Genomic DNA, 17,259 nt, shown 5'->3' with positions numbered 1-17,259 from the left:
GCATGGATGATCACAGCAACATTGTGAGCAACACTGTAGCTTGCGGTCAGATGAACAGAAGCGGGTGATAAACCAATCATTGACGTGGGCTACTGGGTCAAAATGTGTCAAATTCCAGCTACACTAACTGTTTTATCTGGACAGTGCTGCTCATTGGCTTGGATTAGGCTACACCAGGCCGGCATAGAGCCAACTTCCTTATTGGCTGCAGTGCATAGGGCAAAATGTGCAACTAAACAAAACAAAAACAGACTAAACTTACATTTGAATCATGATCTTGTTCAAAATGACCCCATCCAGTAACTCGGAATAATCCAATGTCATGTTCCCATCGTTTTGCCCAAATGTCTTCACCTAAACAAAATAATAAATAAAAACAGAATGATTTGCTTATTAATAGGAAAATCAACGCCACGGACATTTATCATAGCTACATTTTTAACATGCAGAAGGGTACTTACCCAAATGACAAGCGGGCTGAGCATAAATTGCTCCAGATGGGGAAGAAAAACCTCGCTTGCCATCTTGATCGGTGTCCTTGATGATTGATCGATCCTTATTCAGCAAAGCATATTGGATTTGATGATGACTTCTGTAGACGTCAAAAGAGAGATCGTTTGCTTGATAAACTGAGAACACTCTTTATTCAAACATTCGCCCTATCCCTAGAGGTGAATGAAACGCAGGACACAGCCACTGTCACCGTGGGAAAGCCTGCAGCATTTCTTGTGGTCGGCAAAGATCCCGTCGCTTTAGTAAAACTATTTGAGAATTCAAGTAGCTCCCTGCTGCAGCCGCAGTGAGACTGCATAATAACCCCGTACGCACTTTTGTCGCTAGTACACAAACTAACATGCTACATCATTTGTTTTGAAAAGGTGTCGATATGTAGCCGTGGACACGCATTGTTCAAAAAAAATTCCATTGGCATTTCCCCCGCAAATGTATTATGTCACCTACATCCCTTGGAAGATCCATTCCCTGCTGCTGCAAAGGCATCTGCAGGCAGTCAGGTGGCACATACCTAACGTTACCTCCCTCTTTCTCTCCACTCCTCACTCTCTTTCCCGTACAAAAACACATGCACGCGCGTATCAGTATCTACCAGCTACAATTTGACGTTCTGTTGCGGGACACTCAACCTACGAGTGACGCAGTGCCGGGAAAGTAGCTACACTAAGTGTGCAAAAAAAGTTACAATGATCTCTCACTCTGAATACATCGTATCTGTGCACCGGTCCGTATCTGTGTCATGACAAAACGAGATTGATAACACACTAACCTCAGTCAAACCATCGCACATCCCTAATGGCACCATGTCAAATAATCCCGAGTTGGTGCTAATCCGCAGGAGCAAAAAGTGCTAATAGAGCTGTCTAAAATATCTTTGACCTTAATCTGTTGCCCTGACAACGGCACCCGCCCACCCCACCCTCTCCATCCCCTCCTCTCCTCATCGCTGGGAGGACGCAGGTCCCTTTTCATCACAAAGCGACTATAAGCAACACAGGGATAATGCTAAAGCCACGCAACTCTTCACTAGAAGAAGCAGGAATGGAAAGCAAGTTTCCCATTCCATATCACCACCATAGGCTACATAAAGGCTATTCCCTTATAACAAAATACAATTTGGACAGAAAAAGAGTAAAACATTGTATAATGCAAGTTGAGGGGATACATAAACTGCAATCCAAATCCAAACAAAAAAACTATCAAACGATAGGCCCCATTACATGTTTATAACAATATACCACACGACTAAGCCTAGGCTGTAATTTCAACATGAATAGTCTATAATAAAACTTACTAAAAATGTTGATATCAAACTTTGCGGTGAACATACAACTAACTGAACATGAAAAAGTAATTATCATCTCTCATTGAATCCATTTACACAGTGTCAACCCAGAGCCATTTGATATCCAATATAATACTATAGCACCATCGTGTGTTCAAAATAAGTACTACCACACTCCTGATGTTGCTTCATGTGGTGCCCGGCACCAACGCAAGGCACGTGCCCCGGGCCCCCGACCTCCAGGGGGCCGCCAACCAAATTATTATAACACAACTTTTTCTTGTTGGGGGGGAGGAGCTTATGATAGCAAAATCTGTAGAATTGCAGGAAATGATCTATAAACTGCTAAATTCTTTCTCAGCCTCATGGCAAAATGTGTAAATAGTAGGTAATTTACTTTAAAACTGCAACATTTTCTCATAGCCTCATGACAAAATGTGTAGAATAGCATTATAAAACATAGATTTTAGGTATGAAGTTAACTGTCCCCCCCCAAAAAACAAACAAAAAAACCAGCCCTGATGGGAATAACAGCCCTGATGGGAAAAGTAAGCCCCATGGTTCATTTTCCTACACTTCTCCCCTTTACTAGGCCGAAGTGGTGGCCATTATATCCTTTGTTTTCTGCTACTTCCAGTTGGAATTGTTTCAGAACAGTGGAAATAAGGACGAGGTATCGTTTTTATTACAGTCAAGTATAAAATAAGGTCACATTATATTATGAATCAACAAGGCGAAACTGTATCATAAATATATCATAAATATAGTGTACATTCCATGTATGTTAATGAATCATTCCTACTTACATAAGCCTACTGGCTTCTGTATAATGATATTCTTCTGTTCTAGGTTAAATTATCCTCTTCTCCTTGAGCGTGTATGTGTACTGAGAAGGGGGGGGGGGGGGGGGGGGGGGGGGGGGGCTGGGCATTTTGGGAGTTCCCCCAAAAGGCATGCCATGCAATTGCACACAGGTAACATCCTACCAGTTATATTGTAATTTGTTTATATGACAATAAGTCTAGAAAGAGAGGTCGTCTCCATGTAAGCATGTGAAATATAAATAAGGCAAAGCATTTTATGTTTACTATGATTTTTTTAGTGGTTATATAGATTATTAGAAAAGGTTAAAATACTGAGGTATTCTTGTCAAACTGAATGCATAATCCAACAATACAAAATGCATATATACTTCAGTGTGTGTAAATGTAGAGGTCCTGAAAGAAATGACACCATTAGAATAGTCGTTTATGTTCGACCTCCATGCCGCTCATGCGTATAATAGTGCATATAATGGTCCACATAACCAGATTTGTGCATCTTCAGGGTAATCCATATTTGGCCGTCATCAAACATGGGGTGCATTCATTAGTACGCACCACAGCAAACCGCAGTAAAATGTTTTGAAACAGAAACATTTTTGCTACGAAAACGAGAGTTTCATATTGGACAATTTTAACTCGGTCCCACCCCCTTTCGGCCTGTTTGCGTCCGTTTAGCTCCTAGTGAATACACCCTTGTTTCATGACAAGTTAAAGGGAAAGTTGTGCTGATAGTTTATTAATAGGGGTCGTTAGACTCATTCCAGGTCTCTTTGCCCTCCTTGTTATCCGTCAGACTCTTGACCTCTGGTTGTTGTGGAGGTTGCTGTATTTGCTACCCTCTGGAGTCCTGTTACTGGCCTGTAGGGTTTTAGCGTAGTGCGAATGCCAGTCTCTCTCGAATACAGCCTTCACCTGTTCCAGGATTGTGGCGCCCCTCTCCTTGAGAGTTTGTGTTGGTTTGATGACGAGTCCGGTCCCAGCGTTATAGACAAACTCACTCCCCACCCAGTCGTGATTACCTGAGGAAATAGAGGCAACGCACATCAGATATCATCCCATTGTGCCCTGAGCAAGGTACTGCATTCCAAACTAGCTCTAGGGAGTGCTGAATTGTGGTTGACCCTTTGCTAATCTCCAAAATGTGTGTGTGTGTGTGTGTGTGTGTGTGTGTGTGTGTGTTTGGGGGGGGGGGGGGGGGGTTAAGAGTAAAGGATAATATGTCTTCTCCGTATAAATATTTTTGTATAATCAATGATACAGTAGATTCCCAGTGACATCTGGATCACTGACCTATGTACACAGCACTGTCGGTCACCATGTACTTATTGTGGTTGATTCCTGGTTGACTATTAGCCATCTGCTCCCTCCTGCTAAAAAACTTCTGCAGGAATACAAGATTAAAGTCATAAAACCAAATTGATATCCACCGCAACAGAAGCAATGCTAGTGCACTGTACGTCTTCAAGTTGCTTTAAAACTCTATGAGCCATCATACATCTGAATTCCTGAGCCACTTTATTCTGAAAGGAATATTACAGTCCAAGATCAATGGTTTTAGAAGTTTTAGAAGTAGTCAAAAGTACTCTAATGTCGAGATGAAGTCACTCACACCCTTGATTGTGTAAAACCAGCTACAGCACGTGGTATTTTGGAGTGTAATATACAGTACATCTCTTTAATAGGCATTTCACAGTCTTTCTTTTCCTTCACTCACCACTTCTAGGGAGCAGTTGGCCAGCTCCATGCACAGTGACTCGAGGGACATCACGAAGTTGAAGGTGAGCGGGTGGGTCTGCTTCCAGAAACTAATGAGCATGCGAACTTTGACCCCTCGCAGGACCACAGCCTCACGTATCATCTCATCGATAGGAGACCAGTATCTGTGTCGATGGAAGGGTCACAAAGTCACAGGAAATGAGATGCACAGCAGAGGACCACTGGGTGTTAGAAGAACACTTTGAGCCACAATCCTTCATGTGTGTTTCAGCCAATGGCACCCCTGCCACTTGGTTTGCTACAAAGCGGAGGGTTTGGGCTCTCAAATTCATAAATCAAGGCACAGATGCAAACTACGGCTGCGCTCAGATTGCAGATTGCAGAAGGTATAGCTACAGCTTGTATGACATATATTATGTCATTGGTCCCACTATAATGAGCACATTGTGAAAAGATGAATAGGTTCATTATCGGATATTGTGAAGCATCACCTTGAAACTAAAGACCCTCCAGACCTTCTGGTGAGTAGGGGAAGGTAGTCTGTGACAGAGATGTAGATGAACAACTTGGCCTCCTGCATCACATGCTGTATGACATCTATGTCCTTGGCCCGATCCTTAGGACAGAAGAGGTCAGGAGAGGTCTGAGGAGGGAAGGAAGGAACCAAGAAAGGAATCATAATTAAGATGAGAACACACATTCAAATGATTCAATTTGACTTGTTTTGATTGCAAGTTATATTAAAGACAGTCAACTGTTTCAATAAGTAGAGCTTCAGCATTTCATAGCTTCACTTTATTACTGCCTTCTATGTGACAGCCTTTTAGCCTGTATTTCACACTTTCAAAACAAAGATTATTTTCCAATTTCCCATTTCCTACATTTTAAGCAGTCTCAATATTTAACATAGTCTGAGATGTGGGGGGGGGGAGTAGCAGGCGAAACGAGGACGGACATAACCCCAACATGCGTCATTGTCAGAAGTGAGCTGAGGGGAGCGGAGGCAGAGGAGGAGGGCAAGGTTTTGCCAACAGCAGCATCACAGTAGGACGCCGTACCATCATTACTTCCTGTTATGATGATGAATGTGTTCTCTGTAGCTGATCAACACATCATCCCTAGGGGGATGGAGAGATTCATTACTGTCAAATTAGACGCTGACGCGTCCAACGGAGACGTTTCATTTGTTTCTCTGCGTAACATTTACATGATTAATCACCCGGATGGGTGTCGGTTTAATAATTGATAAAGCAATCTGTTATGGGTGTTATAATGTTTTGTAAAGATTTTGTCCATCTAGTTCAGGACATTCTAGGGTACAAGAACCTTTTGTAAATATCAGCTGCATGGTCAAGTAATAATATGTCTAGTAAAACTGCTTGTGGGTAGTTATGGTTAGGGTTAGGGCTAGTTATGGTTAGGGCTAGTTAGGGTTATTTAGGCTTAGTTAGGGTTATTTAAAGTTAGTTAGGGTTAGGGTTAGTTATGGTTAGGGTTAGGGCTAGTTAGGGTTATTTAAAGTTAGTTAGGGTTAGGGCTAGTTAGGGTTAGGGTTAGGGCTAGTTAGGGTTATTTATGCTTAGTTAGGGTTATTTAAAGTTAGTTATGGTTAGGGTTAGGGCTAGTTAGGGTTATTTAAAGTTAGTTAGGGTTAGGGTTAGTTATGGTTAGGGTTAGGGCTAGTTAGGGTTATTTAAAGTTAGTTAGGGTTAGGGTTAGTTATGGTTAGGGTTAGGGCTAGTTAGGGTTATTTAGGCTTAGTTAGGGTTATTTAAAGTTAGTTAGGGTTAGGGTTAGGGCTAGTTAGGGTTATTTAAAGTTAGTTAGGGTTAGGGTTAGTTATGGTTAGGGTTAGGGCTAGTTAGGGTTATTTAAAGTTAGTTAGGGTTAGGGTTAGTTATGGTTAGGGTTAGGGCTAGTTAGGGTTATTTAGGCTTAGTTAGGGTTATTTAAAGTTGGTTAGGGTTAGTTAGGGTTAGTTAGGGCTATGGTTAGGGTAAATTAGTGTAAATTAGGGTTAGTAAGGGTTATTCTACTCCATTTCAACAAGAGTGAAAAACATAACTCCAAAACTCCTATAGCAAGACAATGTTATGGTTTGTAGACCAGTGGTGGCTGGTGTCACTATACATCGGAGGACAGGCTCATTGTAATGCCTGGGATGGAAGAAATGGAACGCAGCCCGTACTCCGATTCCTCCCTCCACCAGCCTCCCCTAATCTGCTCTATGTAATACACAGTACATAACAAAGAATCCTCACCGACACATAAGCGGTAACCTCTGTATCATTGAGGTACAGCGTTACGGGGTTGTCCTTGCCGTAGAGGGCCGTGACTCTCTTAGACCAGATAGAAGGGACGTAGTCTCTGTACTGGAGCTGCCAGTAAAAGGAGAAGACCCTATGGAGGTCTATAGCCAGACAGCTGCAGTTATAAACCAGCACCCCCAACTCCTTCCTCTGTGGAGAGATGCAGGGAAGAGACGGAGGGAGAGGAAGAGGCAATGTGGTTGACAGTCTGGTTATTAAAGGGAGAATGAGTGTGTTGACTGGACGGCTGAGAGACTCCTCAAACACACTAGTTATGTGCACTATAAGTGAATACTTGTCTGATGAAAACATTGTTTGTTTCAGTGTTTGTGGACTATATACCTGTTTATTTCAGCTGACAAAGACTGCTGACAGCTCATTATTGCATGTACAGGACCTTGAGAAATTTCTGTTCTCTGCTGACATTTCTGCTAGAGTGTGTAGATTTCTGTTGTCTTGCACTGTGTGTGTGTGTGTGTGTGTGTGTTGACTCCTCATTGGCCAATATGTTAATTACATTCAATGGGAGTTCTACCACCAGCTGGCATTACGGCATGAAAGTGCCAGGTAATCACTTCTCTAATCACTAATGGACTAGATCAGGGTTTGCCAAACCCAGTCCTGGGGCCCACCCTGGGTGCACGTTTTGGTATTTGCCCTAACACCACACGGCTGATTCAAATAATCAAAGGTTGATGATGAGTTGGCTATTTGAATCAGCTGTGTAGTGCTAGGGCAAAAACCAAAACATGCACCCAGGGGGGACCCGGGACCGAGTTTGGGAAACCCTAGTCTAGAACTGGTACCTTGGACAGTGATCGCCAGTCCATGCTGGCACTGCCAATGAACACATGCTTCCTATCAACAACCCAGAAATTGGAGTGCAGTCCGCCTCTGGTCAGAGCTGACATATTCACAAAGCGAACCTCGGCACCTGCAGGGGGAAAATGAAGTCAGGGAAGAAGAATACTTTATTCTCCATTTTCTTGGAGAGAATGGAAATGGGTCTTTTTGCTTAATCAGCCCAACTCCAAGGGATTGGAAGCACAGGGACGGCCTCAGTGTAGAACCCCAGGAGCAGTTTAGAAGGGAGCAGTACAGTACCTTGCTGAAGGGCACAACCTCCAGACAAACATTTAGGCTTCTAAAGCCCTGTTTCTATTGTCCCCTTAAATCACGGCCACATTCGAGAAGAAAGGCCAATGTGGCCTGTGGCTGACAGAAAGACGTACAGGCAGCCTTGGAGGCAGGAGGCAATTTGACAAGGAAGCAGTTAAGTTGGATCCATTTGCACATTCATGTTGTTTGACCTTGTGGACTCAAGTTTGCCGGAGAGCTCAAGGAGTGAGAGTGGAGCTCATACAGTGATGGATGTTGTATAAAATGTTGTATAAACTGGGTGGTTCGAACCCTAAATGCTGATTGGCTGACAGCGGTAGTATATCAGACAGTATACCACGGGTATGACAAAATGTTATATAAAGTGCTGTATCTGCTTTCCTTAAGATAAATATGAGACACTGTAGCCTACAGATGTAGGGTCTAAATTTGAGGACGTTTGCTACAGCAGGAAAATAATCCTGCAGCAAGAGGAAATTTGAATTATTATGTGGATTATAACTAATGGACATTTTTGTAGGGGTTGATATATTTTTTGTTAGGCCAAATCAAGTCTGAATTTTCAATGTGGAAATGATCCATTTTTAGAAGCCTTTTAAAAACTCAAATGCACTACAAGTTTGCATTTCTGCTCTGCAGGAAAATTCTCCACAACAAAATAGTTATTCAATTAAGCTCTTACATCTGTATGCATAATTGGGCAAACACAGTACTATAGGCCATCAATGAATAACACATTGCTGTTTTTAAATATTATGTGGAGTGATATGAATGAAGTGTCACTTACCATGCTCTGTTAGTTTCTGCAGTTCAGCAGAGTCTGTGAGACTGCTGGCAATCTTCAATTTAACCTCCCGAATCTTGAGGTTGAGCAGTCTCTGGAACAGGAGCTGGCCCTGAGACATAAAAGGATATGTACAGTATGACTGTTATTATTCCCTCTGCTCTGTGAATGTCCTTATCCAAACTGTTGCAGGTTTTGTGTGGCTTAGTATCAATTTCTGCTGCTGGGCGCAATGCTGATATAATGGAATAGCACTTTGCCAAAGTAGAGCATTTGTAGAACGGTCCATAGTTTTATAGTTTGCGATATATGATGATGAAGAAGAAGAAGAAGTAGAATAAGATGAAGGAGTGGCATTATTGTTACATGATACCTGTTTGCCAGAGTTGGGCCATGTCTCTTGGTCCCATGAGTTGAGGTTCCAGACGGGAGATACCACCTCCACTGAGTGCTTGGCCTGGTCCAACAGGCTGTTGAGACCTGTGGAGAGGGGCACGTGGGTTGTACCATCTACGGAAAGGGGGAGGTCCTCCGGAATGTTCTCCACAAGAACAATGCTGTTGAGAAAGCATACAGTTTTAATCATACAAATCACGTACATCATTTCAGATCTCTGAAATCGATGATGCAGACATCTAAGACCTATGTTTATGAAAGCATCTTAGAGCCTTGGAAGATTTTGACTCCTGTCAATTCTAATAATGTTGTAGGCGTGTAGATTTACTTGTTACAGATAGGTAGCCCTGCTGACTGTTTTGGACCTTTGTAATGACTTTAATTTAGCTAGCGCAAGTATTTGGTTCTGGGTTCCTTTATTATAGTTCCTGTACCTCTTACCGACAGTGTCTGTTACAGTTCTCTTCTGTGATTCCGTCCTCGTCCTCCCCCCAGACGTCTACAGCGGAGAAGGTGAGAGCCACCAGCACAGCGAAGCAGCACAGCAGAGCAAAGATGGCTATGCACTTCTGCTGAGACTGGAAGACAGGGAGGAACACACATCATGATCATTAGACACCAAATGGAAGAAAATAGAATGAAATATGGATGACTAAAGTGGACTTCTGTTGGGACCGAAAGACAGAGAGACAAACACAACACATCAAATCAGGGTTGTGTTCATTAGGCAGCAAACAGACTGAAACATGGACGGACAGCCTGGACTTGTCCAATGAGAAAGGGTAATACTTGTTTTCCATTGTAAAATAATTTAAAACGTATGCCCTAAAGAACATTATCCACATCAACCCATAAATGCACCTCTCATCTGTCCCCTGGTAATTTGTTTACATCCCAGATTATGACTAATAGAAATGCAGCCAAGGGAGCAAAACTGACAACAAACCGTTTTTTAAAAGGAACCTCAATGGATTTATTAAATGCACCTCAATCTCTTCTTTCCTGACTAGGACTAATCTCAGCCAAGAAGCAAAACTGACTTGATGAACTATTGACAAGTCCATTAGGTCTCAGGAATTAAACAACAAGAAAATCATCCTTCATTAGATTTGTATATCAATCATCAATACATTTGAATAGCAGTCAGGATTTTACGAATCAATAACCCAAATAGAACGTCATTGTACTGTGCAGTCAGACATCAGATGTGACAGAGGAAGGCAATGGTCCATATTTAAAGCAGGCATTGAGTGCGTCTGAGCCGGACATTGGAAATAATCAATTCTCATTGGAGGCTGCAAAGCACATTTCCTCGGCTGCAATCCTCCGGTGGCTAGCTCCAGGCATTCCAAATGAATGGGCTGAGAATGGACGATGCTAGCTTACGGTCTAATGCTAATTTATTGAATATTGATGGTGGATGTCCTATTCTAGAGATCCTGCCATCCTCCAACACACGATGCAGTATATGCTGCAGTGGAACACTTGAGTTTAGGTTGGAGAGGCTGTTATAACGCTCCATTGCATGGCATTTAAAAACAAACTATTAACATTTTTATATAGTGTCACATTTTGACTTGAGGACAGCTGAACTAAGCCCCATTTCTTTGATAGTCACGACACTTGGCAAATTGGTTCCTCTTGAGTTGAAATCATTTCAAATACTTGACCTGTGTACAGTATACAGTAGTCCTAAAAATTCTCAGCCACAAAGGGTGATCAAATGAAGATCCTACATCTGTAGGGGTCTTGTACTATATGGTCAGTTTTGAATGAGGATGGAGGGATCACAAGTCATTGATGAAATGTGCGTTTGGTCCATGGATTCCTTTTCCCTGGGGATCAACTCACACACGGCCAATATCTCTCAAATCCTACTTTATGCTAAGAAAAAGCTGAGGGGACAAGTGAAGTGGAACAGTCTTCCTGTAATGAATAATCAGGGAGAAAAGGTGTAGATTCCCACACAGAGTATGGCAGGTGTTAATTTTGCCTTCGTAGAAGGCAGGAATCGCGGTCAAAGGCAGGCAATGGTCATAAAAAGGCAGGAGCAACAAAAAAAATAGGACTGAAGGCTATAACTGGTTCTCACAAACGAGCTAGGAACACGCTTAGTAGAGTCAGAACAAACAATACCTCACAAAGGCACAAACAGAATGAACTGAACTAAATAAGGAGCTGATGAGACCAGGTGAGTAACTAACACAGGTGAAATCAATGAACAAAAATTAAAGACAGGGCTACGTTCAAGAACACAAAGAAACAGGGCTACGTTCAAGAACACAACGAAATAGAACACAAGGTTGACTAAGAAAATAAATACAGAACCTTACACTTCCAAACCAAAATGAAGGCAAATTTGATTCACAGAAAAACAATGTTTAAAGGAAAGAAAGAAGGAAAACACTGTTCTATTGAAGTAAAAGAACAGGGGCTTAGGTATGTAGGGCTTTTCTACAGCTGCCCTACGCCCGCCTGAATTGTTCAGGCGCATCCAGGCTGAAAGGATTTTGATCAACCTTAAACCGGCTACTTTGCTGTATTGAGGCCGTGTACCTCTTTTTGGGGTCTTTTTGTTGTTTGTTAGTAGATGTAGTAGATGTAAATTACATGTTTAATAGTATAAGGGGTGGAACTTTGGTTTCAGAAGTTGGGGGACATCATTATCATAATTTATTTTGTATCATATATTTTTTTTACCCAATCCGATAAACACTCTAAACAGCCTACTCGGAGGCGTCCGCATGGTCCTAAAGTACGCCGCTGCCTCGTTTTGTATCACATTCCAATGATAAAACTGGGAGGACAAAAATGCAAACGCAGAATGTTGGGGGGGACATGCCCCAGTGAGAGTTGCGCCCCTGAGTGTCAGTATCTATTTTATACAACAGTATTGTGAAGACACATCCCCTTGGGGGACAGTAAAGATGAACATTTTCTTCTCCTAGTGGGTTGGATGTATGTAGCTTTAATTGAGGGCCAAGTCAATGTGGTGAATGGTCAGAATTACAGATCTTTCTTCTGACACTCCTGCAATCTGATTCTCTCGGTTGTTTGGCCCTTTGGCACGACTGTTAACGGCGCCTGTATCCATGTTGCACTGTGTGTGGCTGTCACCATCACATTATCTATTCTCTTTCTCTCTTTTCTTCTCCCATTTTGTATTTGAATCAACATCCTCCCTTGGCCCCTGCCAGCTTGTCTACTGTCTTTGGGTGAGGGAGCTTTGCCCTCAACCCTTCTTCCACAACTGTAGTTTTTTAAAGATTCTATGTAGTCAAGAATTTGCCACCATTACAACCAATAAAACTTCTGACAGCTAGATTTAGTATTTTCATCACCATCCCTCTCTGGCCCCTTGTCAGCTTGTTCAGTGCCTTTGGGTGAAGGAGCAATGCAAATTTCCCCCTTTTTCCAGCAGCTTTTTAAAACTTCAAGTAGTCAGACATTTACCATCGTTCACAACCTATGAAACTTTTGCCAGTGAAGCAAAACAAAGACTGGTCGAAGTCAGAAAAAACAATACAACTTTTGACAGCTAGTGAAACAAAAAGTGTCACTCCTCAGCTATAACATGTTGAGAATGGCCAGTCCGCATAGAAAAATATTGTCAAGTCAATTTCAAACCCGGGCCATCATCTACTCTCCGCCCTGTCTGTCTCCGGCGCTCATGCGGAACGAAGGAGAAACAGCCCGGATGCACTTTGCACTCGTCTGTCGCGCCAAGGGAACGAGGGAACCGCTCCTCCCTTCAATTAATTTAGCGGAGTCAAGGACCTCGCCACGTTTCGCTGGTGTTAATACCCATGGGGAAATTCATCCGCAATAAATACAAGCCAGACCTGTCAGACACTATCCCGGCATAAACCCAGAATGACATTTTCTGGTATCATTTTTAATTCCACAGCAAAATGTTATTTAATTATATAATTTAAAAAACACTATTCTCGGTGACCAATTGTATCTGTATGCAACTAATTACAAGTAAAGCCTACTATTCTGGATATTATAATCAACCAATCAAATCTCATTATGATCAAGCATTAAAATCTCAGTGAGAAAAGTTACTCAGCCGAAATGAGCCAGTATGTTCTGTAAGGACATTAACACCCAATTCTGTATAATATAATGAATAATAATATACATAAATCATTCTAAAGAATAAAAAAGGAAGGTGATGAACGAATACATCATTGGTAAATCTCAAACTCACCTTCATAGGCTCCTGTGCCTGTGTAGTTGGTGCTGCCATGAGTCCTTTAAACTTCACACACCTGGTCAACTAACGGTCAACTAATGGTTAGTCACATTAGACATTCTCCAGTCTCAGTGACCTAATAAACCATGACCCTGTCCTCACAGTGTCCCCTTGTCCTCATAATGCTGTTGCTCTGGTCCCGACAGTGTGTGTGATGCGTGGTGTAATCCGAGGTCTGTCCCGGTAAGCCCTGACATGGTCTCTCCACTTCCTCACTGGCTCTTCCTTTGTGTGTTCTTCTACTCTGTCCACAGTGATAGTGTGAACGTGTGCGTGTTTCGATGTGTGTGTGTTGGGATGTGTGTGTTTGGATGTGTGTGTGTGCTCTCTCTACTCCCCTCCACACTGACAGAAGCAGAGGGAGAGATAGAGTAGGAACAGGACTGTGCCCACCCCTTCAGTCCAAACATCCAATGTGAAAGCTCTCTCCAAGCTGAGCCTCCCTCCCTCCCTCCCTCCCTCCCTCCCTCCCTCCCTCCCTCCCTCCCTCCCTCCCTCCCTCCCTCCCTCCCTCCCTCCCTCCCTCCCTCCCTCCCTCCCTCCCTCCCCTCTTCTTCCTTCCAACCCGCTCCTCTCCCTTAATTTATTCCTTCCTACCTGCCCTGTGAAGCAAAACTCAACCGGCAGAAAGCAAATGGACCTTGCTAGGGACGAGAATGAAATTCCCAAACATTCCCACTGGGTACATACCCACATACCCACTGGGCAGAAACTAAAGAAACATACCCACTGGGTATAGGGCAGAAACTTAAGAAACATACCCACTGGGTATAGGGCAGAAACTAAAGAAACATACCCACTGGGTATAGGGCAGAAACTAAATAAACATACACACTGGGTATAGGGCAGAAACTAAAGAAACATACTCACTGGGTATAGGGCAGAAACTAAAGAAACATGCCCACTGGGCATAGGGCAGAAACTTAAGAAACATGCCCACTGGGTATAGGGCAGAAACTAAAGAAACATACCCACTGGGTATAGGGCAGAAACTAAAGAAACATACCCACTGGGTATAGGGCAGAAACTAAAGAAATATACCCACTGGGTATAGGGCAGAAACTAAAGAAACATACCCACTGGGTATAGGGCAGAAACTAAAGACACATACCCACTGGGCATAGGGCAGAAACTAAAGAAACATACCCACTGGGTATAGGGCAGAAACTAAAGAAATATACCCACTGGGCATAGGGCAGAAACTAAAGAAACATACCCACTGGGTATAGGGCAGAAACTAAAGAAACATACCCACTGGGCATAGGGCAGAAACTAAAGAAACATACCCACTGGGTATAGGGCAGAAACTAAAGAAATATACCCACTGGGTATAGGGCAGAAACTAAAGAAACATACCCACTGGGTATAGGACAGAAACTAAAGAAACATACCCACTGGGTATAGGGCAGAAACTAAAGAAACATACCCACTGGGCATAGGGCAGAAACTAAAGAAACATACCCACTGGGTATAGGGCAGAAACTAAAGAAACATACCCACTGGGCATAGGGCAGAAACTAAAGAAACATACCCACTGGGCATAGGGCAGAAACTAAAGAAACATACCCACTGGGTATAGGGCAGAAACTAAAGAAACATACCCACTGGGTATAGGGCAGAAACTAAAGAAACATACCCACTGGGCATAGGGCAGAAACTAAAGAAACATACCCACTGGGTATAGGGCAGAAACTAAAGAAACATACCCACTGGGTATAGGACAGAAACTAAAGAAACATACCCACTGGGTATAGGGCAGAAACTAAAGAAACATACCCACTGGGTATAGGGCAGAAACTAAAGTAGCTGCAGAACTAACAGAATGTTTATGGTATTGATTCAACTGCACCTCCATCCACCCAACATAATCATGTGATGGATATAGGTATGCAGTGTACACAAATACATTATACATATAGTGCACTAAGAACACACACACACACACACACACACACACACACACACACACACACACACACACACACACACACACACACACACACACACACACACACACACACACACACACACACACACACACACACACACACACACACACACACACACACACACACACACACACACACACACACACACACACACACACACACACACACACACACACACACACACACACATCAATTGATGTCATAATAGTATGTTTGTTTTCTACACCCTACAATTCAAGTTTCCTGCGTCATAATAATTGAAATTCAATCACTGCGCTTAAGGCCATCAACATCCATAACATCTCTCCACCAGTCCAGTCCCCTTTCTGCTCTAGTCTACAGTCTACAGAGGAAGATAAAACACTCTTGCACTCTGCAGTGCACAAAAGTGCATTCAAGGCCGCAGTGAGGAAGTGAGGAAGAATCAAGCATGCATGAAACTAAACCACTTCCAGCTTTCTCCTCACCTCTAATGTCTCTTTTTTTTATTCACAGGGAAACTTGGCATGGTTTAACACTAGCGAAGACTGAAGAGCATATGCTACCTACTGCAGGAGGCATAGGGGGTTGGAGCCCATAGGGAGAGAGAGAGAGAGAGAGAGAGAGAGAAAGAGCTGGTGCGGAGTGGAGAAGTTTAGTTAAAGTCAATTTACCTCAAACAACCTTGGGAGTCTGAGTAATACTTCTTTCACATCCATCTCCCCATCTTGACCCATCTATCTCTGCTAAGCGTCTGAGATCTCCTCCATAAAGTGGAGAAACTTGTCAGACTGACACTCTATACTAGCCACTTCAGGGATGTTCATATACACTAACCCAGCCTGCAGTATAAACAGCCGCATCCTCAATAGACTCAATTAAAGGAAGGTACAAGAGGAGGCCTGGAATCCAGGCTACATCCTCAATGACATAGAATATGAGAACAGGGCTTGACTCCTGTTTCAATACAATGTGAGGAATTGTTGCTTCTACTCTACTGCCAATTAAGTGTGTATAATGGTAGTTACAGGATATGTGCTGGTTTCTCATGCTGAACTAGAGCATGCTGGAGGGATAATGTGATTAGGAACCCCACTGGGCTCTATGACAGAGAGAGAGGTGCCCTCTGGGTGTCACCCTCTGACTTGAGGAGAGAGAGAAAGAGAGAGAGAGAGAGAGAGAGAGAGAGAGAGAGAGAGAGAGAGAGAGAGGGAGAGAGAGAGAGAGAGCGAGAGAGAGAAGGAGGGAGAGAGAGAGAGAGAGAGAGAGAAAGCAGGACGGTGTGGACAGGAAGGGTCGAGTCGTGTCCCGAGAGGAAGAATGTTGCCAAAGGTGGGTGCACACGCTGGAACACACACGTTTCTAGATATAGTTGATGCCCAGAAACCCCCACCATAGTGGTGTACTAAGAGCTAAGCTACGCACAGCTAAACTACGCTTCATCTCTTCTCCGGCCTGGGTCTGGCCACAGTACTTCGTCCACATCACAAGATACGTTTTCTCTTGCCAAACATCGAGGGAAGTATCTCCTAGCATGGCGTATCCAACCTTGGACAGAGGCAACCTCTATGTCCCCACATGGAGGGAAGTATCTCCTAGCATGGCGTATCCAACCTTGGACAGAGGCAACCACTATGTCCCCACATGGAGGGAAGTATCTCCTAGCATGGCGTATCCAACCTTGGACAGAGGCAACCACTATGTCCCCACATGGAGGGAAGTATCTCCTAGCATGGCGTATCCAACCTTGGACAGAGGCAACCACTATGTCCCCACATGCCTCCTCGCGGCATGCGGCATGCGGGCATAGGGTTGGCGATCATATACGTTCCAGCGCCAGGCTGAGAAGAATTCCTCTATGGGATTTAGAAAAGGTAAATATGGGGGTAGGTACAAAACTACATATTGTGGATGGGTGGCAAACCAGTTTTGGACCAGAACAGCCCGGTGAAAACTAACATTTTCCCATAAAACCACAAATCTAGCAGGCTCCTGATCTGGATCAGGGACAAGCATTGTGTAAATTGCATCCAGAAAAGTGAGCATAAGGCCGGTGTTGTACGGACCCAGTGTGGCATTGTGATGGAGGCCCCCGTTTTGAGTGATGGCAGCACACATAGTTATACT

At 43.3% G+C, this 17,259-nt stretch overlaps 2 protein-coding genes across 3 annotated transcripts in view; both read right to left on the bottom strand.

Annotated features, from left to right (window-relative positions):
• The window catches only part of LOC139424517 (girdin-like), a 31,024-nt gene extending 29,926 nt beyond the window's left edge, over positions 1-1,098 (bottom strand). Inside the window, exons 1-3 of one of the 2 annotated variants that reach the window (XM_071176441.1) lie at positions 1,035-1,098; positions 462-592; positions 263-354 (exon numbers count right to left, since the gene is read on the bottom strand). In XM_071176441.1, coding sequence (XP_071032542.1) covers positions 263-354; positions 462-524 — 155 coding nt within the window. In that variant the 5' untranslated portion in view covers positions 525-592; positions 1,035-1,098. Of the gene's footprint in view, positions 1-262; positions 355-461 lie in introns of both variants that reach the window. The other variant, XM_071176440.1, reaches the window with a different exon arrangement.
• A 1,363-nt stretch (positions 1,099-2,461) lies between these two features.
• LOC139423794 (inactive phospholipase D5-like) lies at positions 2,462-9,518 on the bottom strand. The gene is made up of 9 exons (XM_071175427.1): positions 9,388-9,518; positions 8,924-9,107; positions 8,554-8,662; positions 7,454-7,581; positions 6,600-6,797; positions 4,830-4,981; positions 4,337-4,502; positions 3,913-4,003; positions 2,462-3,641 (listed from the first exon to the last, which is right to left on the bottom strand). Exons 4-9 carry the CDS (start codon positions 7,556-7,558, stop codon positions 3,412-3,414), a joined length of 942 nt encoding a protein of 313 aa, XP_071031528.1. The 5' UTR covers positions 7,559-7,581; positions 8,554-8,662; positions 8,924-9,107; positions 9,388-9,518; the 3' UTR covers positions 2,462-3,411.
• Between the last annotated feature and the right edge of the window lie 7,741 nt (positions 9,519-17,259).

This window comes from Oncorhynchus clarkii, chromosome 13, assembly GCF_045791955.1.
Source record: "Oncorhynchus clarkii lewisi isolate Uvic-CL-2024 chromosome 13, UVic_Ocla_1.0, whole genome shotgun sequence".
In the NCBI taxonomy this organism is placed as follows: domain Eukaryota; kingdom Metazoa; phylum Chordata; class Actinopteri; order Salmoniformes; family Salmonidae; genus Oncorhynchus; species Oncorhynchus clarkii.
The sequence above is the reverse complement of the archived record's forward strand: the minus strand, read 5'-3'. Positions and strand labels throughout refer to the sequence as shown.